The sequence below is a fragment of the Ciona robusta genome, chromosome 4, assembly GCF_009617815.1.
Source record: "Ciona robusta chromosome 4, ASM961781v2".
Taxonomy (NCBI): domain Eukaryota; kingdom Metazoa; phylum Chordata; class Ascidiacea; order Phlebobranchia; family Cionidae; genus Ciona; species Ciona robusta.
The window spans coordinates 1302466-1329220 of record NC_143238.1 but is presented as its reverse complement, the minus strand read 5'-3'; the positions used below and the strand labels follow the sequence as shown (position 1 = coordinate 1329220).

Genomic DNA, 26755 nt, shown 5'->3' with positions numbered 1-26755 from the left:
TCCTTCACACAAAAATAAAAATAGTTGTCAAACAATAATCACTCACAAAGATACCTACATGGTAACTCATACGCGGGCACGAGATGCATGAAACAGAAAATATACTGCGATAACGACTGTCGTTGTTTTGTTCGTCGTGGACATTTTTTGTTCATTACAGATTTTTATTCGACACGGTCATTTATTTTGAACTCGCGTATTTTTAGTCACTTTGTTTTGTTCGGGCCGGACATGTGTTTTCACAGAATTTTTTTTCGACACAGACGTATATAGTAGGGTGGGGGAAGACGGGACACCGTTAGCACATAATATCAAAATGTCCTGATCTTGTTTTAAACAATTAATGATCTATGGTAGTCGTTAGAAACTGGTTAGAATGAAAAGGTGTCCTATCACCCCGACCCTACTATATACTTATAAATAATACGAACTAAAAACGACCGACCGCTCTTGCTCTTAAACATTTAATTAACAAACTTTGACAGTGATGACGATTTTGTAACCAAAATAAACCACACGAAACAAATGCAACCTTTTATACGAATATATATCAAATATTTATTAAAACATTTCGCTAATAATAGCAGAATAGACTGAAAATATGTAAAAGCTACTACTACGTATAACAAAGGAACTAGGACTACATGGAACGACGTAACACTAAAATACAAGTAAAACTTACAGAGTTGTGGTGGTAAAATTTGGCGTTTTGCAATACATTTGTAAAACACATAGCAATATTTAGTTGTGTAAACTGTTGTTACAGTGAATTTGTAAAAAGTAACTTCAAAATTAATGCAATATCGTACAGTATTAGTGGCGTTTCAATGATAAGTGTAATGCTTCACAATTTTTGGATTCCATTTTACAGAAACGCAGAAAAAATGCTGTTTTATAGAAACTGTCCCAAAAATGGGTTTAAGTTTTACAAAACTCACAGTAAATATTACAAACACTTGACTGGGCGTTCACAGTTACGTTGTGAACGACAAATTATTTTAACACAATTCGGAATCAACACATTAAGTACGTAACACGGGTCAGCACCATAACACAATTCAATTGGAGACACTTGTAATAAAAACCAATGCAATATAATAGGGAGCACAATGTGGGAGATAAAACACAATGTTGAAATTGCAATACTGGAACTAAAAGGTGAGAATTTTGGCACAAGTACGTTTAACTATGCGGGGAACGAGCGCCCGTAAGTCGGGCAAGTTCGTCTTCAATTTCTCTCACCACTGACCTGTCGGAGACGCTACCGGGTAAGGACGTTGAGGGAAAGTTTAGTTGACTATTCCGATCGACTAGGGGTGGGTAGCGGGTCGTGTTGGTCGGACTATCAGTTGAATGAGGTAAAGATGGGGACGATTGTAAGTCGCTGTCGTTGCTAGGGAGTGAGGATTGAAGGCGTGATACTTCATCGAATGCACGGTATGGTGTCCATGTGTTACCTGCTATATAAGGACAAGGAGTATGAATATTATGAAAATGTACCATGTATAGAGTTATTAAAATAAAATATAATAGTGCCATGGTATAGTGGTATGAGCACTTTACTATGAAACAAAAGGTAATGGGTTCAAAACATCAATTTGTGTTGGACAAATTACTAGACTGTCACTGATCAAATTCAAGGCACTTATGGGTTTTTAAAATTGTAATTCCCACAGAAAAAAACCAACCACAAACTTTGTAGTTACTTGGTAACTTGTACTTGAGTATGACTGGTTACGTAACACAATGTCTTCATGTGTGGTCATATGTTTAAATTATGTGTAAATGGCACAGATAAGGTGCAGTCACGTCGCAATTTTTTATATAAAATAAAACACATGTGTTATAGCATAAGATGTGGCCCACCATGCTAGTACAAATAAGTGACAGTAATTATTCAAGCCAAAACTATTTCTACATTGATGCAGTTAACCTAAGTAGGATGTCAACTTTAATAGGAAAATATAATTTAGTCCATATTGTACAGTACATGATACGTGTTTGTGTAAACGCAGATTACAATATTTTTTATACCTGGACCGTTAGTTCTTCGTATTGGAGTTATATACGTTGGTTGGCCACTCGGTGAGGCTGCAGAGGGCACCAAATATGACGGAGGTTTACCTGCAATAAGTTTAATTATTTTGGGGAAAATATTGTTTGAGGTTTAAAGATCATGGAATTAACACTTTTGACTCAGAAAGGAACTATGATAGTTGTATTAAGTTAAAGAATCAAATACTTTAATTGGCGGATTTAATCATTACATAGAGAAGCATAAGTAAGATAGCTTAACATACAATAACATACCTTAATGGTAAATGTTATCAGCGCATGTGTTCTTAAAGTAGTACATAGTTACCCAAACCCAGTGGTCGGTATTGTTTTGTTAATTGTCAGTCACACACACAAAATAACCTAACCTCTTTAGCCCCAATAGAAAAGACCCCTAACCATTAAAATATCACCCATGGACTTGCATATGTGCTAATTCTTATGCAAGCATTGGGTATGTATATGAAATACGGCAAAAGTTAAACAAAAACTTTTGCTTCCCCACCACTCTGGGATAAATAACTAACATAAATTTATTTATTTGAACAAATGATGATGAAGACAAACCTGAGTTATTTGCCACAAGCACAGGTGGAACAGATCGATTCCTGGGATTTAAATCTCCTCTTCCATGAGGAGCGGGCATCAGTACTCCATCAGGGTCATCAGGGAACTATGCAATGTATGGGAAGAATATTATTTGAGACAATGATATGACATGCCATCAATGTGTCGTTGGGCAAGATACTCCAGTGGTGTTTTATAGGTTGTCATATTGATAGATATACAGTACGGTAGGGGAAGATGGCCCCCTTTAGCACATAATATCCAAATATCCTAATCGTGTTTAAACAATTAACAACAGTCTATGGGAGTCGTGAGGATATAGTTATATGATTCTTTGAATGTTATTTGTTTACTACCAAATGAGATGAGGAGTGTATAAAACAGAACAACCTGTGTTATAACAAATGTTGTTTTCTGGGCATGCAAGGATAAGGTAAGTTACATTTAAATAAAAAGGTAAATATTAACCATTGATTCTTGTAGTGAATATGGTGACAATGGTTTTGGAATATCTGAACTCCTGTTACTACGTGGGGAAATTAAACTAAACGCATCTTCTAACAAAGCAGCCATTCTCTCACGGGTGTCATTCGGTGAAACCCCATCTGGAAAATGCCATTTTGGATTAGATAACACTGCCTGGAATTTGTATGTTAATGTTTGCACAAATAATGTATAATTGGCACTTTTTATAAATTTTAATACTAGCCATCTGATGCTGCAGATAAAATATTTTTAATTACAAAAAAAAACTTTCTGTGAATTACACATTTTAAATTATACAATAATAATAAGTTATAAACAATACAGCAAGGTAAAATTAAGGTAAAATTGAATTTCGTAAAAAAGTAGGCAGTGCTAGAACCTAAACTAATATTTAATGTTTTGTAAAAAAGCACTGCAACTAATAATTTTAGGTATAAGTTTTAACAGGCGAAAAAAATAGCAGTACCAACTACTAAATACCCAATCAATAGCAGTGGTAATGGGCCAACTCTGCCGCAATTCTGAGGTCCTATGACATGCAACCGTATAGGACCTCATCCACATAGAATAAAATAAAGTTAAGACTTACTTTTGTCAGGCTTTTTAGGCGTTGTATCAGAAGAACTGAGCTGGGTATAATGTCCTGGTGGTTGGTTGTATTGACCCAATAATAAATTAAGATCTGGATCAACCTGGTGATCTGGAACTTTCATTTTACCTTGACGCTTGTGCATTTTTTTTCTGTTTTAATGGGAATATTATGAATTTATTGAAAATTTTAATAAAAAAAGGAATCAAAAAAAAGTTGCATAATTTTTATAACGTTATTACTGTTGTTTAAAATAAAAAAACTATAGAATATTTTATAGTTATATTAATATATCACTATTGACTAATCTCTTATAGTTAAATTTTTTTATGGTTAAGAAGATTGTAAAAATACATCCTTGTGTTACAGTTTAGTGACATCTGTGGGTAAAACTTGATGCTTAATTTAAATTTAACGTTTGTACTTAAAAATCCTAAAAAATTACACATTAAAAATTGTACAACATAATTTTTTCCAAATTACCATTAACTTTATTTCGTTTCTTTGTTAAGAAAATTAAATTTATATAATTTGTGTTGTTACCTAGGTCGTTGAAACACAGTTGGTGTGCTTGGTTGAAGAACAGAATCTACTTCACTTTGTGCTTGGTTGTATGCTTGCTGTGCAGTAGGATCTGTATGTTGAAACATGGGGGTCATTTATTTGTTTTGTAGACAAGTTCCACCACCATAGAACAGTGGTTGGAGCATGCGCCACTTAACCAAAGGATACTAAATTCTAGGCTTGATGCTGCTACCATTGCCTGTATGCTTAGGTAAGACACTTAAACCAAGTGTTCAATATTTGATTGTCAAAATTAGCAGCTCATACAGAAAAAACACAAAAATAAAATCAACTACCAAAAGTTCCAAAACTTGTAGAAACTTCGGTGTTTTCTTCATGGTTTGTTTGTTACCAACAATTTATAAAAAGCCACTGTGTTACCATGTCCGGCATGTGTTACAGTCTGCCCCATCACACAAGTATAACTTTTTTCATTAATTTAAATTAGAAACATAATCCTTATTAATTACAGCCATTTGCCTCATATAAGAGAGAGAACTATTCACTACACATATCATGTTTGTTTGGTCTAAATATATTGTAATGAAATCAAAACTTCTGCCACAGCAAGAATACAATGGTTCCTTCGCTTCGTGCGTGCTTTGAACAAAAATATTTTGAATAGTTTTAAAGCGTCAATGGTCCTTTGTGTGGTTTACTAAGCAAACAACATACCCTCACTGTCCAGTTGATGTTTCTGAGAGTATTTTCTTTTCAATCGTTGCTTGTTTCGATGCTCGTCTATATTCGAGCGTTGGCGTGGCAACTGACAATTAAAAAACACAATTTGGACAATCCCTTTTGTTAACTAGGCATAAAGTGCGCTTCCTATTTATTTAAGCACTTGACCAGTGAAAAGGGGGGTGGAGGGGGGATTTAAATAAACACAGCAGGATACACTATGGTTAATTCAAGCCATGAATTTTTGTTTCAAAAATAAATTCAATATAACATTTTTACATTGGGTAGGTGGAAAATATAAAATTGATAAAGTTTTATTGGGCATTTCCTTGAGGTCAATTTTTATAATAGTGGTAAACATATAAAATACATTTTTGTAGGTTGGCCAAAGTGCTATTGCATATTCTAGCTATATAGTAACTTGTACACCATGGAACTAAACCTGTCCTTATATAAAATATAAATATGCAAGTCTTCTGGTCCCTTTCAGACATAGATTTGTTTGTATTTACCCATACAGATACATTTATGTATATGCCTGTTTTTTTGTTTACCACTTTATAGCAATTAGTTTCTAAACAAAACAATGACAGAAACACAGTTCTGCTTGTGGCCCCTATTTGTGGCCCCCTTACAGTTAGAAACAGAAGTCTAAACCAATGCAAACTTACGAATCGATCAGATAATGGAGGAGGTTGGATGGGAGGAAGATTCATCGGGTGGATGGAGGTTTGGAACTTTCCTCCTCTCACTTCTTTATTACTGGGGGGACTTGCCATTCGTGGAACATCAAAACTCGGCTCTGTCAATTTTGGTAATAAAATAATATGTGGAATGCAATGATAATTATTACAATTTATCCAGGTGTTCATCAGTGACTTTAAAAATAGCCAGCCTTTTTAACCCTATCAAATAATGGGTATTACAATTTATGGATCAATTTTTCATCAAATAAAATAAAACACTATTATTAAAATATTAAAAAATTCGCTTTTTTTAAAGAGACAATGTTGAAAATTCAAGGAAATGATATTAAAAATCTGCATTAAGTAAAATTAAAAAAAAACTGTTTATGTACAAACCTAATATATGTGGAGGGAGGATAGGAGGTTCAGGTTTTATATTCTGTGGCTTTGCTGGCACTGGCTCAGGTGGTAAGTCCCTGTTATAAGAAGTAAAACATGGAGCAACAAACTTTGATTGTTGATATTTATATACAGTTTATGCACATATTTGTTTATTGTTTCTATTAGAAGTTGAACTTAATTAAAGTAAATGGCTCGTTTATCTGCCAGGAGTAGCGGCCACGCTTTTTCTTCCAAATAAATGTAAATATGTTTTAACTGTAAGCATGTTTCAACAACTGTTGTTTTGTTGCCATATCTGTTTTTTTCATTTAAAATATTTCCAAATCTTCGCTACCTTAATCAAAAAGACAAATAAAAGTTATTATTATTATTGAATTATAATTACCTAGGGGGTTTTGGTTTGTCAGGAATAATAGGAATTGGTCCATCAGTATGAGTTATATTGTCTGTAGGTCCAGTTTCTACTCCTATGTTTTTCTAAACAAAACAGAGTATGCCACGTAAGATAATTACTTGTTATACATAAAATTAATCCTAAGAAACAAGAGTTTTGGTTTTAGTTAACAGTGAATTATCACTGAGCAGTTCACCATTCATATACTATGGTGTAGCTACAAAAGTTCTTTATTTTGACTTTTTCGTAAACACTATAAGGATGAAAAGACCAGGAATTGTTTACGAACAACGCCACTCCGGCGCCGCGGCAAAGGGGTTAGCGCGACTGCATGCAAACCAGATGGTTTCAAGGCTCGTCGCTGCTACCATTGTGGGCGTATGTGTCCTCGGGCAAGACACTTAATGGCAATCGCTCCAACCCAGTGGTCACTAATAGGTTGTCCAAATTGTCAACCATATGTAAAAAAATCCCCCAAAAATAATCACCCACAAAGTAACATACATGGTAATTCGTAAGCTGGCACAAGGTGTATGGACACCTGTTTTAACGACTGACCATGTGAGGATAAAGTAAGTTACATTTATTTATTCATTCGCACTCACCTCATCTTTAGGAGCAAGATCTCGTCTTTTTTTACAAAGAAGATAAATCAAAACAACGATGATGATCAGCGCTATGATGAAAAGAATGATAAACACAATTGCAATTATCATCCAGAAATCCTCGCATGGTGGACAAGGTGGGCAACTTGTGTTCACAGCATCTGTTGTTGTGTCAAACACAGTTGTGGAAATTATTGTTTGGTTTAATGTGGTTGAATCTGTAGATGACGTGGTGCTCAATGATGTGGTTGGTGGTATGCCAGTTGTTGTAGTTGTCCTTATGCCGATTGTTGTAGGACCCAATGTTGTCCCCATACCAGTTGTTGTAGAACCTAATGTTGTCACTATGCCAGTTGTTGTAGAACCCAATGTTGCCCCCATGCCAGTTGTTGTAGAAGCTAATACTAATGTTGTTGTATCGGTTGTTGATGGTGAGAAAGTTATTGCTGTGGTGTCAGTTGTTGGGTTTACAAGTCCTGTTGTAGCCATTGAAGTGGTTGAAGTCATTTGGGTTGTTGTTGATTGGCTACTACACACTGGTAGTGGTACGGATGAGTTTACGTCTGAAAATAAATTCAATGAACTGATAATTGTGTTTAAAATTGATTTTTATTTCAATTTGGTTCAGTTACTCACATCGTGGTAGTACAGTCACATAACGTTTCAGATTTGTAGCCAAAAATTGAGGTTCTGCACAGAGAAGATTTCTTTCATTAACCGCTTCACCATTAATTGATCCTGGTATAAAAACCACAGTGAAACTGCATGGTGATGTTTCTTGTATTTCGCAAAACTGTGTGAAACAAAAGGCGTTTATAAAAAGAAGATAGTGATCTGGACAGCGGTATTTTATATAGTAGACAAAAAAGGTCTATCACTTTTACACCCCTTTTTTCTGAAGGTTGTAGAAATAGTTATAAATAATAATCTAAAAAAATTGCAGCTAGATCGGCAGAAATGACACTCTTAGCTGTAAAACTAAGAATCAAAATATTTAACAATACAGCATGACTTACATGGAAGGGTTCTTCTAGTTGAATTAAAGGTATCCATGAACAATTATTTATCGGCCGATCTACATCAAGGTTAGATAACCAAAGACCTCGAATAAACTCCTTTTTAAAGGCTACAGTTGACAAATCAGCAGAATCATCATTTGCTAAATCTTAAACAACAAGATAGTTTTAATAAGACAGCAGAGCTCCAATGAATGGGCACGTATCATTACAAAATTACTTATAAAGCAGATGCGGATTGTACCAGTTCTGGGCTGTGTTTGAATTGTAAACTTAAACTGGTTACCCTTGCTTATAAAACTTAAATTTTATAAACAAAAGTTTAAATTAAATATATGATATTAAGGTAAAAATGATAAGAATAATAACAACTGTATACAAAAAGATTTATATGGCAACTTATATATTAATGTTGTGAAAAAGTATTAAACATTGCTTGCTCACCTATTTGTATTTCATTAGTGCCAGGAGGTGGCGCTGAACATCTTTTTGTTTCAATAGAAACCTCAGATACATCAGCGATGTTACTTTGAAAGGTTTGTAGCAATAATGAAGTATTCTCATTTAGCAAACCAATCGCATATGCGGAACTTAGCTGGCTTCCATTTCGATAAACATAGAAGTATATCTGGGAAAAAATAAAGTGTTGTTCTTTGGTGCAAATTAAAAAAATATTAAAAAAAACACAATTTTATCCATATATAAAAGAACCATCTATGTATAACCATTATTAGTAAACAAAAAAAAATTAATTAGAAATTTTTAAATTAGCTTACAGTTGAATGCGAACAAGTTTGAAAGTTTGAATTGGGATCATTTGAAGTCAGAACTTCTGTAATACTTTGATTTATTTGATTGCCATTTGCACTAGAATCAATAACACCACCAGCTGAATTAGTAAGTCCTGTAAATCAAATGTATTACCAATACATCCCGAACATTAAGAAGACATTTATTTACCAACAAATACTTGGTACTCGTTGTCTACATCAACAGGACAAGTAATGAGAAATGATGTTGTCGTTGGCACAGCAGTGGTTGTTGTTGTTGTTGCTATTCGCGGACAAGCTGAACTAGAACTTGAAACGCAACCAATCCTTGGACTAATTATGCCATTGTCAGTGAAAGTTTGTGCCATAGCAGTTTCATTTAATTGATTTGTAATATTCGCTGCTTCAGTGGCGTTCACAACTCGACCATCTTTGGTTAAGTTGTATGAGCAAGTAACAGTTGTGTTGTCAGGCACGTCATTTGTACAGTTTTGTACCTAGAATAAAAATAACTTAGGAATGTGGTCTTAGGCATGATACTTGCCCCAATCCTTAGTCAGTAATAGGTTATCTAAGTTGTCACTCATACAGAAAAAATAGAAGAAAAAAAATAAAAACAACAAACTACAAAATTAAAAAAGGCAGGGTGAAATTTATGATATATAACAGCTGTGTGAAAACCTTCGAAAGTTACCCTATAATGCAATGATAATTAAGTGAAGAGATATTTTTTCATTTTTTAGGCATTTTAAATTCAATACATACATTTGCGTCATATGATGCAGTAGCTCTTCTCCTTCGTCTACTTGTACGTGTGAGGTTTTGAGCGTTATTGTAAATAGAATTTAAAGAAGCTTCAAAATTGGAGATAAAAGTTGGGTTTGTAGCATCTTGATATGAGGCCAAAAATACCACTGTAATTTAAAGGTTCATTTGTTTTTTCATATATATTTACTCTGTTTTTTTTTTCACATGATAAACAATACTTTATCTTCTAATGCATTATTTCCATACAAAACTACATACCTGCATATATGGTACTATTTGTAGGTTGTGATGAAGCAGTGGTCACTCCCATGGTGTTGGTAATGGCAACTGTGAACAATTGAAACTGTGTTTAGTTGATTAGATAGTAAAATTTAATAATACAAGTCACTGAATTTAAATTATTGAGGTATAAAGTAATTCCATTGTTTAAAGCAGTGGTTCTTAATCTTTGACACAGCGGACCAATAAAAACAGAAATGAATTTTTATGAACTACCCTTTAGCAGAGGTGCGCAAAACCTTACGAATAACTATGCTCAACATTTCTGATTAACAGAGAAAACAGTATTATTTTTCAACTGTTGGTTTATGAAAGAAATGTAAAACAGTTTTTTGTTCATCTTTCATGCCTTGCTATACTCACTGTTACAACAAGTCTGACAAGCTAAAATTAAAATTGGCATAAAGTTTCGCTTACATAAGCAAGTTCTGAAACATTTATGAAAAAGGTTGATTTATTGAGCAAAATTGAATCCAACTTTTGGCAGACCTTCTGTTAAGAACCAGTGGTTTTAAGTGTTACATGTACTAATCACTAATGTACAAAATAACAGAACCTTGCTGGCACAATCTGCTGATATTGATTGAATACCAGAACAATAGATTAACCTTATCTTTAAACTTTATAATGATTTGACTTCCTTTCTCACTAACACATCTGGTCCTGTTTTAGCCTTTAAACCTCAAACTTGATCTTTGGCTGTCTGGAAAACATTGAAGTATCAGAAGAAGGAAAATGTTATACCTGTCTATCTATTGAGCTCATACCTGTGTATCTACAAAGATTAAATGACAGTTTTATATTAAAGCTGTTTGGTTTTATTTTTAATAAAATTCCCATTAGTCAATACTGTAGTAGTTTATCTTGAGTCTTACTTCTCACATATGCCAATTTTGTTTAAACAAATATAAAATTACCTGTAGTGGTAGTCTCCATTGTGCTTGCACTTACACCAGGGGTGTTAACATTGGTTGTAGTAACACTAGCAGTTGTAGTTGGGATTCCAGTGGTAGCTTGTGGTGTAGTCAACATGACAGTAGTTTCAGCAGTAGCTAATAAAGTATGGACAGGTTTATGTATTAAAATATTTTTATTGGTCAGTTTTTGAAAGTATAGTTACTTACTAGATAATACAGTAGTTGCTGTTGTACTTGCAGAAGTGAATGTTGGAGCAGAGGTTGAAGAATTTGTGACAAGGGTAGTAGATGATAATGGGATACTGTTTGTAGTAGCTATAATGGGGGTTTGTGTTGTAGTTTGAGGTGTTGTTGGTGTAATGGGAGCTGCTGTAGTGCTCGTTATAACTGTACTAGAGGAATTGCCAGTGGTTGATAGAACAGTGGTTTGTGTTGTAGGTTGTGTGATTGTTGTTTGTTGTGTTATTTGTGTAGTAGCTGTTGTTGCAGTGTTTATTACAGGGGTGGTGAAGGAATTAGTGGCAAGCATGGTGGGTGTAATACTACTATTATCAGTAGTGGATGCAACAGAAGTTTGTGTTGTAGGTTGTGCTGTAGGTTGTGTTGTAGGTTGTGTTGTAGCTTGTGTTATTCCTTGTGTTGTTGCTTGTGTTGTAGGTTGTGTTGTAGGTTGTGTTGTTCCTTGTGTTGTAGCTTGTGTTATTCCTTGTGTTGTTGCTTGTGTTGTTTCTTGTGTTGAAGGTTGTGTTGCTGCTTGTGTTGTTGCTTGTGTTGTAGGTTGTGTTGTTGCTTGTGTTGTAGGTTGTGCTGTAGGTTGTGTTGTTCCAGTGTCAATGTCAGTTGTACTAGAATCATTAGGAACCGTAGCCGATGTAATGCTGATATTATTCGTAGTAGATGCAATAAAAGTTTGTGTTGTAGCTTGTGTGTTGGTCATCTGTGTATTAAATGTTGTTGCACTTGTCATAACAGCTTCAGCAGAAGAATTCGTCACAGGTGTAATAGTTGGCATGGTTGTGTTGTCAGTGGTTGAAACAATAGGAGTTTGTGTTGTAGCTTGTGTATTGGTCATCTGTGTATTAAATGTTGTTGCACTTGTCATAACAGTTTCAGCAGAAGAATTCGTCACAGGTGTAATAGTTGACATGGTTGTGTTGTCAGTTGAAACAATAGGAGTTTGTGTTGTAGCTCGTGTGTTGGTCATCTGTGTATTAGATGTCGATGCACTGGCTATGGTAGATGAACTGATATCATCAGTGGTTGATAATACAGAAGATGGTGTAGTAACTTGTGTACTTGTTGTTTGTTCCACTGTGGTTGATGTGGTTACTTCTCCTGGACATATACTGTTAACACTTGAAGTGCAAATACTTCTTCGAACCACTATTCCATTTGTATTAAAACTATTGATTGTTTGTGACTCAGTTACTCCACTTATAACTCTTTGTGCTTCACTTGTATTCACAGGTTGTCCATCCCGAGTTACATTATACTCAATTCTAATTGTTCTGTTGTCCAAAGCATCATTTAACGCATTGATAATCTAAAAAAAGTCACAAACGTAAGTGCAGCCAACAGTTACAGTATCGTAGCACAGGTATTGAAATATACATAAAAATTGACAATGGTCTCAGGTTTTGCATATACCTTCTAAGTAGTATTTGACACAGATATATACTTTCAAAGGCATTTACTACCACATGCTTTTCATATAAACTTCAATGATTAAAAACTTACTATTGTTTCATATGTTTGAGTAGCTCTTCTTTTTCTACTGGATACAGTCAAGTTTTGAGCATTGTTGTAAATATCATCAAGTGCTAACTTTACATTACTGAGAAATGTAGAATTTGTTGCATCTTGGTATTCGGGCAGTACAATAACTGGAAGCAATTAATATAAATCATTAATAACTAACATTAATATAAAATGTTACTGAAATTACATGAAGCATATATTTACCTGCATACAAGTTGAATTGAGTAACTGGTATAGTAGTTGCTGTAGACATAACAGTGCTTTCAATAGGAGTATCTGTTCCTACTTAAAATAAGTATTATGTATTGATGACAATAAAAAGTTTTATGTCATATCAAAACTCCTTACCCATTGTTACAGTACTTTGTGTTGGACCTGCTACAGTAACTGTTGGGGTAAATACTGTTGTATTGTCTATAGTAGTAATTGGTCCAGTAATGTTTGGATTGGTTGTAGATAGAGTTGGGGTAAGGTTGGTAAAATTAACTGAGTTTGTTGTCTGAGGTATCTGAGTGGTCAGTACATTTGTCTGAGTAGTACTTGTATCTAAATAAAAAAAAACATATTATTTTACAATTTTATTATATTCAAAGGTTGCGGTCGATATAAGCTGGAATTGACCTATTACACAACATGTCACTGTGCTATCACTTGAAATTTATCTGCTGCAGCCCAGGTTTATGCAATGAGAGCATTTTAATGAATAAATGTAACTTACTTAATCCTCACATGGCAGGAAAACAACGGTTATAAAACAAGTGTTCTGTTTCATACACCTCGTGCCAGCTTACGATTCATCGTCAATAATGAGAGATATTTCCTTGACAGTTCAGTCAAGGTTGTTTTTTTATATTTAAACATACAGTGTTCTTACCAGGGATTGTCATAGTTGTGTTCGCTGATATAACAGGTGAAGTAGCAAGCGTTACATTACTTGCTACACCTGGTGTTGTATCTGGTACAGTGGTGTTGTTGGTTGGGGTATTGCTTGCATTCGCTGCAGTAGATAATACAGAGGATTGTGTGGTAACTAATAGAGCTGTCGTGTTGCTTGCAGTGGACGCTATTATGTATTTTTTAGTTGGTAATGTTTTCTAGCAAAATGTAGTTTTTAGTTAAAGTGATATTCTATGAAACTTATATAATCTATTCAAATATAAAATGAGTTCTATTGGAGTAAAAAAGCAAAATATCACAAAATAATTTAAGGTATCATATATAAGGCTTGTTTCACAGCATCGTGCTGTATTTAAAATTAGGTTCAATATTTACATATGTAGGCCTACTCCCTTTTATTCTTTCACAACAAGTTTTTGCCTATTAAATTTTAATGAAGAAAACCATAAACTTTACCTGTTGTTGGGCCAACAGTTGTTCCTGTTGAAGTTTCAGTGTTTGATGTATTGGTACTTGCTACTGTAGTTGGTGAACTTGTAACTGGGACAACTGTCATCATTTCTATTGTACTCATTGTTGTACTTGTTGTTGTTTGATCTGTTGTGGCTACGGAAAACAGGAATTCAAAATATTATGTTTGTATAACTGTGTAGTGAATGTTGTTGTTTTATATTTAAACTTTCGTGTGAATGTTTATATTAATGTGAAGTATAATGTGAAGTATTGTGTTGTTTTGTTTAGTAACCAAGTGGTTTTTAGTTTTTGCTGCCCTGTTTGGGGGTGTAATGCTTTATAAAAAAGAAGTGATGCATCAAAAAGAACAAGGAAAACTATGTTTGATTTTAAAATTTGTTTATAAAATGGAGAATAAATTTATGTTTGTTTTTTTCTTGTCCGCCAAGAAAGAAAATTAGATTTTTCCGTTTCTAGAACAGAGATAGATCAAGAAAGTGTTCTATAATTCTTTAGAGGAAGAGCCTAAAATCTGTTTTCCTAATTATAACTACATAAACACTACAAATAGTTAAAAAGAACATGCAATTAAAACAATAAAAACATTGCTTTAATAAAATCATGAAAAGAGAATCTGGCTGAAGCTTTTCGCGAAATACCTGAGTTGCATGTACATAGAATTAAACTGTCTCCACATGTACAAAGTGAAGTAGTTCTAGTTGTTAATGGAATTTGTACAAAAGTAAACGGCGTGCAACCTCCATCATTCCTACACTTTTTGCTTGAGCATACACAGTTTGCTATATTTAACAAACATGTAAAAATGGTGGCATAAAACTATTACCTGTATATTTCTTAAACTAAACTTTTAAGTTAAAATGTTTTGTGGCTGATAAATATTTTGCATAAAAAGTGCGTTGAAAAACGTAATATCTTTTAATTACAATACCTTGACTGGTTGGTGTAGTTGATTGAGTTGTAACATTTTCAACTGCAGTGGGTGTGGTTATGCTTGGAGTAGCAACGGAAGTTACCCTAACAGTTGGTGCCAATGTTGGTGTAACAGCTGTACTATTAAGTTGAAACATAGTTGATTGTTCAGAAATATTAAAACCTGGAGTAGTAGCAGATAAATTTAAACTTGTGTTTGTTGATGCTTCAGTTGATTGCATTGGAACTGTAGACAGTGGGGTACTATTGCTTGAGTTTGTTATAGTTGTTGGCACACTTGTTGAGTTGGATGTATCAGCCGAAGTTGTCATTTCTGTTGTAAATTGCCCTGTGCTGGTAAATACATCAGTTGTAGCAGTTGTGGGGTTGACAATTGGTGACACATCACTCGCTTGAATGGTAATTTCTGTAGCAATAATAGATTCGTTGGCAAGCAAGTTTCTGTAAACTGCAGCATTGGTATTGGATATTGTATTAACAGCTTGTGATGCTGGTAAAGTTCTGTTGCTTTGATTGACTCGGTAAGAAGCAATTACAGTCGTGTTTGATGTTGGGTCATTTGTGGAGTTGATCACCTGAACAAAAGATAGTTTAGCCAATTGATTAAATTCCATCTATTGATATTTAAATCGCGTTTCTTTGTTCCCACACATTTAAGTGACAACACAACACATTTAAGTCACAAAGGACAATTACTGTGCGGTGTGTGTCGTGAATGCACGTTTTTGTCCGCCTTTTGTTTGACTTGGCTCATTAGTCTTACTATTAGGTTAAGGTTACACATAGTTTAGGCTGACCCGAACAGTGAAGTCTCCGACTGTTACATCTCTCTTTCTTCGAGAATTGACCAGTGATCCAGTAGCAGCAACATGATATAACGTTGCCAATGCAGTTTCAAGGTTTTCAATAAAGGCTGGGTCAGATGCATTCATGAACCTCTCGAGGACAAACACTGGGTGTGATACAAAAAATTAAGTAAACATCGAAATAAAAAGCACAGTTTAACTACAAAGTAGAGAAACTATTTCTAGAATAAATAAATATAAACCTGAAACAGCTCAAATTAATTTTAGTAGTGAAATGTTGATTGTATTAAATCTGAGTTCTGGAGTTTAACACCCGAATTACCCTGATAGAAAATGGGTGAATACAAAGTTTAAACTGAAATGTTGGGATGTGAAATAATAAAATATTATCACTGGAAATGCTGTTCTCAGTGGAATCGCTGTTTTCAAGCACAAAATGTAAAATATTTAGCAGTGTACCTGTATAAACATCAAACACTGGCTCAGTAGTAACTGTTGTTTGTTCTACAGTAGTGAACATTCCGCTGCCCTCATCTTCTGCTGTAGCTGAAAAGAAAGTTGTATCAAATACTGTTGTTGTTGATTCAGTTGAAATCTCGTTGATAGGTGCAGCGGTTGTAACAGGATTTGTGGAAACATTGACACTGTTTGTTGTTGTGTTCAAAGTATCAACAGATGTTGTTTTGGCTGAACCTTCGAAAATTGATTGAGTAGTTTTTTCAGTGTTGAAAACAAAAGTAGTCGATACTGCAGTTGTTGTCTCAGTGTTGTCAACTCCTGTTGTAGATGTCACAGTTTCGGCCGTTGTTACCCCACTGCCCTCTGTATTAAATATAACAAAAACATTATTTCTTTCTTATTTTATCAAGAAGCGTTTTTTAACAACTGTTGTTTTACTGTTACGACCCATCTTTTTGCTTTTATTAACTCTTTTGTTCTTTGTTATCGTGATCAAAGAGACGAAATAAATTTTATTCATTCATTCAACTATTATGTATCACAAAAACATCTAAGCAAAATCTCATGGGAAATAAAGAACAAACAAAACTTTATCTTACCCGAACTGCCTTCAAGAACCTCGTTACTTGAAGTAGTAGCTGGAAATAAATACAAATTACAATTGAAAAATGTCAACAACCTACTTGAACATAAGAAATCTCAACATTTCAAATCAACACTTGTAATGTAACCACATCTTGATCTACATTCTTGCTTATTTTCACATACCAATAGGCATGTTATTATTATATATAAATCTTCATGCCATATACATTCACATTTTTTTATTTTCAGACACACCAATGTTTCAACATCCACAGTCCACAGTTTATGTAACATTAGATCTGGGTAAAATATTTTTTCCGAAATTATATATGGGTAGGCTATTAAATTAATATTTCGACAGACTTTTATATACTCATCTAAAAAGGCCAGAATCAAGTGTCGTTTTAAAATATAGAAAATTCAAAATATTTTTTGGAAGGAAATCCTATTTATATAGCTATTTGGATACTTCTGAGCGTTTTTCAATGTATGTGCTTTCAACAGAATAATATATATATAATATAATATGTTTATATATACTTTTTTATTCGTTGGTTATACACGTTTTTAAGTAACTACGAGTACTTACTTGCATCCATGAAAGCCATACTGGATGGCACAGTTGTGATAACAGGTGTTGACATCATGGTAGAGCTAGTAGGCAGCAGTGTTGCCATGTTGATTGTAGTTGCCTTAGAAGTTTCCAGTGATGCCGTGGTAGATTCGAAGGCAAATGACTTGGATGGACTGAGTGTTACTGTGTAGCAGAGAAATTTGTTTATTTTGCCATTTATTCAATAGCTCTGTTTTTTATTTTGATACATTAAGCCTACAAGTACAGTACAGTACGTAATGTACAGAGATTTGAGAAACGTGTTAAACAGGTAGGTATCTTTCATACAATGAAGCACCCAGTTTACATGGGATCAATCTTTTTTTAAAACTAATATGAAATTTTAATCTGTCTTATCTTCATAAACAATAAACAGTAATACAAAACACAAAATCAAGCATGCTGATGCTGTTAAGTGGAATTTTAAAACAAGAGTAATTAAATAAACAATTATTTGCTCACTTTGACAATTGCCATCTGGAAACTGTAATGTGGTGACAAAGCACAACAGTACGACGAATTTGTAATCCATATTTTCCAGTTGAATGTTGGTGCTACCTCCAAACCATTTTAAACATTTGGAAATTCTACATGTCCACTCGCAAAATCGTGCATACCTTCACAGGCAAGAGGCAACTGTATGTAAGAAAAAGGTATATAATGTCAAATAATAAACATTGCTCTATTATTCTTATATACATATCCTCAAACAAAAAACTTTTTGATATTCTATTGGATCAACAAAAGTTTAAATTATATTTTATAAATTAACTCCTCAAAAGTGACATACCTAAGTTAACCTAACCAAAAGTCAAACAACATAGCAACCTGCTACATATAATGATTGTCATGTTTCTATACTTAGTATTCACAAGTGGTTAAACGAGTGCTCTGTAGCTTTTGTATGGCAGACAATAGACTTAGACTTGCCTTAACCTGTTGCCAACGCGGTCTTGAGATCTTTAAGTACTTCTTTCGACTTCTCTACAATTCAACAAGCGTATCTTTGTATCCACGGAAACTTGTACGCCACTGTTGCTTCTCTTCTTAAAATGGATGACACGAAAAAGCAAAAAATAAAAAAATATATTTTTTTTCACAAACTTTCTCTATCGTGTAGACTTTAAGATATAATAAATTGGTATATAAAAAGGCCAACTTTGACTTTTGTTTTGTTTGCACCTTAAACATATATTTGTTCCTTAGTTTCATAAATTTCAAAGTAAAGTAACATATTGTAATACAGAGTCATAGGAACGTTGCGTTTGGTTGTGTAGTTTTAAATATTTTTTGTTGTTATTTAAATTGTTAAAAAAAGTGTATAGAAAATTACGTCTAAAATGCGAAGCGTTTTTACAAGTTACTTTTCTTTAACGCCTAAACAAATGGTACGTTTACATTTACACGTCACAAACGTTATTCTTGGAAATTTGACAACTTTAACTTTTCAAGAATTATGACATGTTTATAAATTGTTGTTAATGCACTGATGTGTTTGCTCTTGAATTTGACATGAGTAAATATGCTAACTTGATAACAGTGAAGTAATGTGACGTCATAAAACATTGTATGACGTATCTGATCTAAGCGAAATGTCAACCGACTGCTGCAGACTCAGAGTATGTCAGAAAGTTTGGGTGTGTGTTTGTTTACTTCAGTTCACCGGCGTTTCACTTGCGGTATGTCGTAATGTAATGCAGAATATAAGGCTGAAATGACAGTTTTCGAAACTTTTTAAACAAAATAACGAATTTATGCTTCAAGTTAATGCGGCTGCTTTACTTTAATGGTCGCGTGTATATATACTTACGTTTGAGGTGTAAAACCATTTCCCAGAAAGTGATGTAATCTAGTAAAAGGTGATGTGATCTTAAAAAGGCAGTTTAAAGTGTAAACACTAGCACGTATTTGTATTTAATATTAAGCCATTAGCCAATTAGTTTCTAATCAATCATTTGCAAATTTTAAAACTCAGGTGATAGATTTCATACAATGTTGTTGTAGTTTGTGGTGTTTAATAATAGTGCAATACAAGTAACAAAATGTCATTGAATGTAACACCAGACGATGCTCCTGTCGAGCTTACGAGTGGTAGTTTCTGGGAGGTGAGTGTCAATTTCCTAGAATTGGGATCTTACTGCATTTATATGTTAATTTCTGCCTTTTTTTTAAAATAATAACATATGTATAGTCCAGTCTGCAGAGTATGGCAGTTCCTTACGAGATCTCGCGCGTGCAGGACGGTTATTTTTCCCATTCATCAAAAATCGGCATGCAAACCACGTACATTTCCAAGCCACAATAGGAAAATCTACTTAATTAATACATATTTTTTTCACCGTTTAATTAATTGGCGTGTGTGGGACAAATTATGGCGTGCATAACCAAAAATTTGTAAAAAAATCGCTCGTGCAGACTGGTGTATAGTATTGAGGGGTAAGACGGATACCATCAGCAGAAAATGTCCTATATTTTTATATCGACTTTTTAACATTTACTAAACCTTCTCTACAGTTGGAAACGGTTTTGTAAACATATGCTTTGTTTACCAATTAATTGGAACAATAAAAGAGAACACAGACAGTCAGACATCATTGCCACCTAAACTATTTTTTATTAAATTTTATGGTCAAACCATTCCTAAATTAATTAAATAGCCTTGTATTCATATAGGTACTTCTTTTTAAAAATCTTCTAGGTAAATCAATACAAGAGAACAGTTACTCGAATCGACAATGGAATGAAATTATGTGATGATCTCATGTTGTTCATCAAGGAGAGAGCAACATTGGAAGAGCAATACAGCAAGCTGCTAAAGCAATGGAGTTCTAAGTTTCACAAAGTATGAACTACACAGTAGCAGTATTAGACTTTAAGTTAAAGTCTTTAACTTTACCTATATTTGTTTGTAGGTCTGGGTTTAAGAACTTATGTACAGACATCATGAATAGTTTATTAAGATACAATATAGCACTCTTGATTACTGACTTTAAAACCTAATATTTGTTTCAAAAAATGGGGCATAGTTACCCAATTTGTAAAGTATTGTTAAAAGATGATTATTGTTTTAAAAATGGGTTTAAAGAAACCACTAAATATGATTTGGGATTGGATAAATTTATCCTTCATAATATGTGATTTGATTGTGTAATTTTGTTCTACCAGCAGTTGCAATGTATTAATATAGTATATATATATATATATATGTGATTTACTGAGTTTGTTCTACTACACTACTTAGTATATTAAAATACCTTTTGTATATTTTCCAGCTAGTTGAAAAGAACTCATCGTACCACACACTGCAAACTACATGGTTGGGAATGTTAAACGAGGCAGATAGAACTGCTCAGTTACATTCTACTATAAAAGAACAACTAATGGCAGATCCTTATGAAAAGGTAGCAAACCCAAACCAATTTGTATATTTTAAAAGTAGCTGTATTTGAGTATGGTAAACTTAAACTGTTGACTGTTCAGACAGTTAGGATAGATTCTATAATAAGAACAGTGTAATTGACACTTTTGATTGACTTATTCATCTAACACAGTAGTTAGGTTTAACCCTTAGGGCTTGTAAGAGCGTATCCCTAGGGGTTAAAAGATACTGTGTCAATAACTTTTTAATTTAAACTTCTATCAGTGTGCAAACTTTTTAAGTTATTCTTTATATGAGGCACTAGTGTAACTGATGTAAATATCGTACTTAACAAATTTGTGTTGCAGGTTAAACAGTGGAAAAAAGAGAACTATCACACATTAACACTGGGTGGAATAAAAGAAAGTAAACTTTTAAATGAAGAATTTATGCGGGCACAGAAACAATGGGCTAAATATATGAAGAAAGTGACAGACGCAAAGAAAACTTATTTCAATGTTTGTAAAGAAGAAAGATCGGCCCAAACGCAGGTAAAATTATCAGTGGCCCTGACAGTAGTTAAGCTGCTTTTATAAACTAAAGATACTACCGGGGGCTCGGATGGATGAATTTTTAAAATGGTGCCTGGCGTGACTTTGTTTTGATGTATTTAGGAAATGAGTGCTATGGTAGACGAATCCGTAAAAATATATTACTTTGTGTGGATACTGCAAGTTACAAAACATCATTTAGGACTTTGTTTCTAATGAAAGTCTGTCATACAATGCCATTTTACCATCTTAGGAAAGCACAGCCAAAAGTGATACTTCACTTGCCCCAGAAAAAGTGAAAAAATTACAAGAACTTGTTGAGAAAAAAGGTGCAGAGAAATCCAAGGTAATTTCATAGCCGTAATTAAAGTCTATATATGGTAATTAATGGTCTGTTAATCATTGTATATGTGCTCATATAAGTCAGCTCGTATTAGCAGAATGACCAAGTTGGCTGCCCAGTTTACATAAGTAATTAAGCAAATGCAAAACTATTGATTTATCTCAATCTGTGTTAGTTTTATTTCAGTTAAAAGTTGACTAGGGATTGTGTTTTAACTTGAATAAATCAATACTTCTGAGTTGCTGTATATGCAATTACCTAAAGTAACTTTTACTTCTTAGATTAGCTTCCAGCCCTATATTTGTCAATTAGTTTTTGGTATTGTATGTGTAGTAAATTATGTTGTGATATTCTTGTATGTAGGAATCCTGAATAACTGTCATGCCATGATTGTACTTGTTGGCAATAATATTTACCAACCACTCAGTAGAATATCTAGTTAGAAACATTATTTAACCTGTAATGTGATTATATTGTACAGTCTATTTTGGTATAAAAAGTAGACTAGTTACCATATAATCAGTGTAATTTAATCTACTTTGGTAAACAATAGTTTACAGATTATACATGAATAAAGGATTAGTATGTTTTGTCCCAATCAATTACACCATTATTAGTGTGTAGCTCTTTGTAAAAATATACAGAAGAGTGAATGAAGGATAGTACAAAGCACACAATGTAAGTGAAATATTAACTTTCATTATGCCTGAAAAATGATTGAAAAATTGCTATTTCTTTACTTAAGTACCGAGAGAAATATGAGCAAGCAGTTCGTGCACTGAAAGATGACACGCCGCGATACATGGAAGATATGGAGAAAGTATTTGTTAAATGTCAGGAGTTTGAAGAGAAGAGGTTGGAGAAGTTTAAAGCAATATTCTATGCTGTACATGGCCATCTTGACTTATCTACTAATGTTGAGTAAGTTGCTTCTATTATTATCATTGTATGAAGCAATGAACGGAGGGTTTTTACTATAGGCGTAATGTTGTTTTTTAAGCATTGGAAATGTTTTTACACTGCCTTCAATGCTAATTTTACAGAAACAAGTAATGTTTCATATTTTTACAGACACAAAGCAATATTCGTCGATCTGAAATCAAACATTGATTCTGCAAACTCGCAAAATGACTTACAGTGGTGGAGAAGCACGCATGGACCAGACATGCCAATGAACTGGCCTGAAGTAGAGGTAGTGTGTTAATTACTTCATTATTACAGGATTGTATGCTTTACGGGGTCATTTAGTGTTATGTTTTACACATAATAAAATACTTGTGCTGGTGTATAGTAGTACATAATTTCTAAATGTTCCAGTTGAGCTGGTTTATATAGGTTCTATCATTATTTAAAACTGTTTACAATCTTTTGTTGAGTTTTGTTTAAGCTATCTATCATTATTTAGAACACTTGTTTGCTATTGTTAATGTAAACTTGTGATGCGGATTTTAATGGAACTAATGTTCAAATAGTTTTTACACCACTTGTTCATGATGAAACAATATTATTTTATATTTACCAACAACTGATACTCTGGCATGAAGAGCTAGATCCTATTACTGACAGGTTAAACCTTACAAATACCTGTGAAATACAAGAAAATCTTTTTTAATTAAATGGTTAACATTTATATTAGCTAAAAATACCTTCTAGGAAAATATTAATAATATACATTATTGAATACATAGTTCTAGTTCTGGAAGAAATATTTTTTTACACCGTGATTTTCCAGGATTATGACCCTGAGAGAATCCTCATGCAAAAGTCAATGAGCCGAAAGCAAGGTAGCAAAGCATCCAAACATGTAGCTGGCATGGATGGGTTAGCGGGTGCCCAGTTTACTTCTACCTACCCTGCCACGGCACCAGTGGAAACAAAAACAAGGTATGACAAATAAGTTTGTTTTGTAAATGTAGAACACAGGATGTAAAATTTCGCAACAATTTATTATTGTGTAAATCAAGTAGGTATAACTCTCTGTTTAACTTTAAATCATCTAGTTTTTCGTGTATTTGTCTGTAATTAATTAATTTTTGGATGTATTTTATATTTGTGGTACTGCAAGTTGTCTAGCTGATCTTAATAGGTTTACTTTGCCAAACTATGGGCTGGTTGTATAAGCCTACTAAGATAATGTTAGTATAAAAAACACAAATTAGTGTTTTGAAATTTTCGCTATACCAAAACCCAAAGCTATACCAAAATACAACATTAAATTGTGTTTTAAGTAATGTGGTGCAAAAGGTATTTTAGTAATCCTTTAATTGTACCGGTATATGTTGTAAGGCTATACTATGTTTGAATGTAATCTATCAGAGGCCTGAGGCTCTTTATGTGGTATTGGCAATATATGTGCGAGGCTAAGTTTTAGTTATTGATTAACTTTGGTTGCCCTGCATACCATTGTACTCCACCTAGGCAAACCCAAAGCTAACTTTGAAAAAAAGTCTTTACTTGAATATAGTCCCTTAAGATTTCAGGACAGTTAACTTTTATAGGCTGGTGTCGGTTACAAAGAAATGTTGTTTTTCTTTGCCAAATAAATCTTTCATTTAGTTCTACTTGAAAGATCACATTAGTTTACATACTATTTCAATCTTTATATTCTCGTATAGGAAAGTTAAAAACAACATCACATGTTAATGTTATCATACAACCACATATGTTATTGTTAACGCAACAAAAGTTGTGAAACCAGTAGAACAGGGAAGTAACCGATTTTAACCGGTGCATGCACTTTTGCATTGTTATCTTTAAAAAATTCCTTGTATTATTTGCATTGTCATCTATATAAAAACACCTTGTATTGTTTTCAATAACAGGAATAAAAAAAATTCCCCATTGAAATGCCATATACATTGTACAGTTCAAAACAGTAGCAAAATAGGGTGGTTTACTTTATAAGTTACATCATGTTTCACAAGGTATTTCAACATACTGGCCACATATGTAAATATATCATGTATATTGTAAGAGTAGCCTATTAAAACACTTATTAGAAGCAATGAGATGTTTAATGAAATCAACTTTATCAAGATAAAAATATGCTGAAGAAAAAATGCTTGTGTAGTTTAATGCACAATTTATAAACCTACGCATAAGATAACAATTGGAAGGAAACAGAATATTGTAGCATGAGAACAGTATGTACAATAATGTATATATACCTATTATTCAAACTGTGTAGTGTATGCAAGAATATTATTCAAATTCAAATCAACTTAAAAAGTCAAAACCTGCATAAAAAAATTTATAAACACTTTTTAAAGTGGCAATGGCAGTGCCAACCGACCGAACTCGTGGAGTGACGACGAACAAAACAACCCCTTCCAAGACTCAAGTTCAGAGGGAAATCCATTTGGAAGTGTAGAGAATACTTCTGGTGGTGTGCCAGTACGTGCACTTTATAATTATGATGGACAAGAAGAAGATGAACTTACTTTTCTATCTGGTAAGTTTTTTATAACTGTATGTACTTGTATCAGTGTATGTTTTTAACCAGCTTTGGGTCAAATGAATGTAACATGTTATATCATGCTGTGATTTTCTTGATACTGGTTATCAGATAATCCATGCTTTTAAGCCACAAATTGCATGTCAACATTTTGTTAAAATGTCAAATATGCAGTTAGATTCTCTTTAGCAATTTCATATTTTGTAAAATAAGAATAATTTTTGTTTTATGTAATACACACTACAACTAAACAACTTAACCTTTTAAAATTGTTATGTAATTAGTATTGTGATAAGTTATCAGTGATAATTAATAAATATATTCAAGAAAGTGGTTTCCATCACATGACATATTCAAAACATAAATAGATTTAAAAATGAGTCATTTCATGACTTTCTATAGCTGTTTAAGCGAGTTCTGTCCTTTTAACTCAAGACAATTGATATTAAACTAATTATGGGATAAGTAGACCTCAGTGTCCCAATCCCAAATGAATTCAATTACACAAAGTTTAAATGGATAATTGTGTATTTCTTTTATGTGAGGGTGGGTCCTACGGCGTGTCATGAGAACGGGAATTTAGGCCGGAGTTGGCCCATTACCTCAGCATAATTGTGTAATTTATGTATAGGTGTCCTAGGTATGTGGTAATGATTAACCAGGTTATGTACACTATGTGTGTTTAGGTGAAACTTTGTACAAACTGGAAGACGAGGACGAACAAGGTTGGTGTAAGGGAAGACTTTCAACTGGTAAAGTTGGATTATACCCAGCTAACTATGTAGAAACAATATGAGCAGAACCAACTCATGATGGTCCTATATATTTTGCTGTTGATCAGCGTGAATGAAATGTAAGAGAATCAGTTTCAAAGTCATTTAAGTTGGTCCCAATCCAATGCATTACCTATGATCAGTGGTGTTTATTTTCAAACCTTGGTAACAAATATTTTAATTTAACATTCTATCATATCTGTATCTGTAAATGTGGCATACAGTATTGCTATGTGTAAGTCTGCTGTATATTTTCTTGATATTCTTGCTTCCCATGGAAGAGTGTTTGAACTTAGTGGTGTTAGAAGTTAATGTTACGTTGATTCTCATGAGGTACATACGATGCTGTTAATTGAGTTGAGTACCAGCCTTTATTTCTATTCAAGTTTCTTCCCATATCACAATAATAACAAAAATATTATTATTTAGTTGACCATCTTAATATCCACCCATAAAAAAAACTTTGAATAAGTTGGGAAAATTTGTATACAAAAAATGTATTCTTATATGTTTAAATTAGTTGAATGAAATGAGCTTTATAAATCACCTATCTTTATTTTGATTTGCACTCAAGGCAATTCATAATATTAATTCCATTCAATTAGTTTTTGTTACAGCACCCCTAGCTCTTGTTTTTTTGTTGTACATTTTAATGATCCTATATTATTTTAAGCTATGTTCATGTTATCAGGTTATATGGCCATGTAATGTACATTTCATCCGCCCACAGCAAAAATGTTCAAACTGTAGTGATATTACACACCCCTAAAAGATATGATATACATACAGCAGAATAAAATATGATAATATGCATATTTATCACTGGTAGGACCTGCATACTTAATTGCATTTTTCAATTGTTTGTAAGATGATTTTGTTCTATTCTATAACCATTGTCCACTACAGTTTCATCTTTAAGTACAAATGCTTAATCTGCACAATATGATAATTAATCAATTGTTATTCAAAGATAGC

The 26755-nt window shown here is 33.3% G+C and overlaps 2 protein-coding genes across 6 annotated transcripts; one reads left to right on the top strand and one right to left on the bottom strand.

The window, feature by feature from the left end:
• Positions 1 to 448: 448 nt before the first annotated feature.
• On the bottom strand, positions 449 to 18379 carry LOC149736376 (uncharacterized). 5 transcript variants are annotated; one of them, XM_089876780.1, is made up of 33 exons: positions 18232 to 18379; positions 17764 to 17930; positions 17278 to 17445; positions 16703 to 16741; positions 16338 to 16466; positions 16104 to 16190; positions 15636 to 15790; positions 14837 to 15413; positions 13891 to 14040; positions 13412 to 13600; positions 12886 to 13083; positions 12742 to 12822; positions 12517 to 12662; positions 10987 to 12322; positions 10780 to 10914; positions 9842 to 9910; positions 9581 to 9729; positions 9006 to 9312; positions 8822 to 8949; positions 8490 to 8673; positions 8046 to 8194; positions 7666 to 7822; positions 7030 to 7592; positions 6416 to 6507; positions 6025 to 6104; positions 5614 to 5744; positions 4937 to 5027; positions 4241 to 4331; positions 3698 to 3849; positions 3091 to 3227; positions 2623 to 2728; positions 2035 to 2124; positions 449 to 1460 (listed from the first exon to the last, which is right to left on the bottom strand). In XM_089876780.1, the coding sequence occupies exons 2-33, from the start codon at positions 17831 to 17833 to the stop codon at positions 1183 to 1185; spliced, it is 6414 nt and encodes a 2137-aa protein (XP_089732906.1). In that variant the 5' UTR covers positions 17834 to 17930; positions 18232 to 18379; the 3' UTR covers positions 449 to 1182. The 5 variants fall into 5 exon arrangements, with proteins under 5 accessions (XP_089732906.1, XP_089732904.1, XP_089732903.1 ...); XM_089876778.1 differs by having other exon boundaries at positions 449 to 1457; positions 16104 to 16466; XM_089876777.1 differs by having other exon boundaries at positions 12742 to 12819; positions 16104 to 16466; positions 18232 to 18378.
• Positions 18380 to 19248: 869 nt separating this feature from the next.
• Positions 19249 to 26721, top strand: LOC149736375 (protein kinase C and casein kinase substrate in neurons protein 2-like). The gene is made up of 10 exons (XM_089876805.1): positions 19249 to 19406; positions 20000 to 20143; positions 20574 to 20702; positions 21028 to 21210; positions 21464 to 21556; positions 22299 to 22474; positions 22625 to 22745; positions 23286 to 23437; positions 24823 to 25004; positions 25694 to 26721. The coding sequence occupies exons 1-10, from the start codon at positions 19344 to 19346 to the stop codon at positions 25801 to 25803; spliced, it is 1353 nt and encodes a 450-aa protein (XP_089732931.1). The 5' UTR covers positions 19249 to 19343; the 3' UTR covers positions 25804 to 26721.
• The last annotated feature ends 34 nt before the right edge of the window (positions 26722 to 26755 follow it).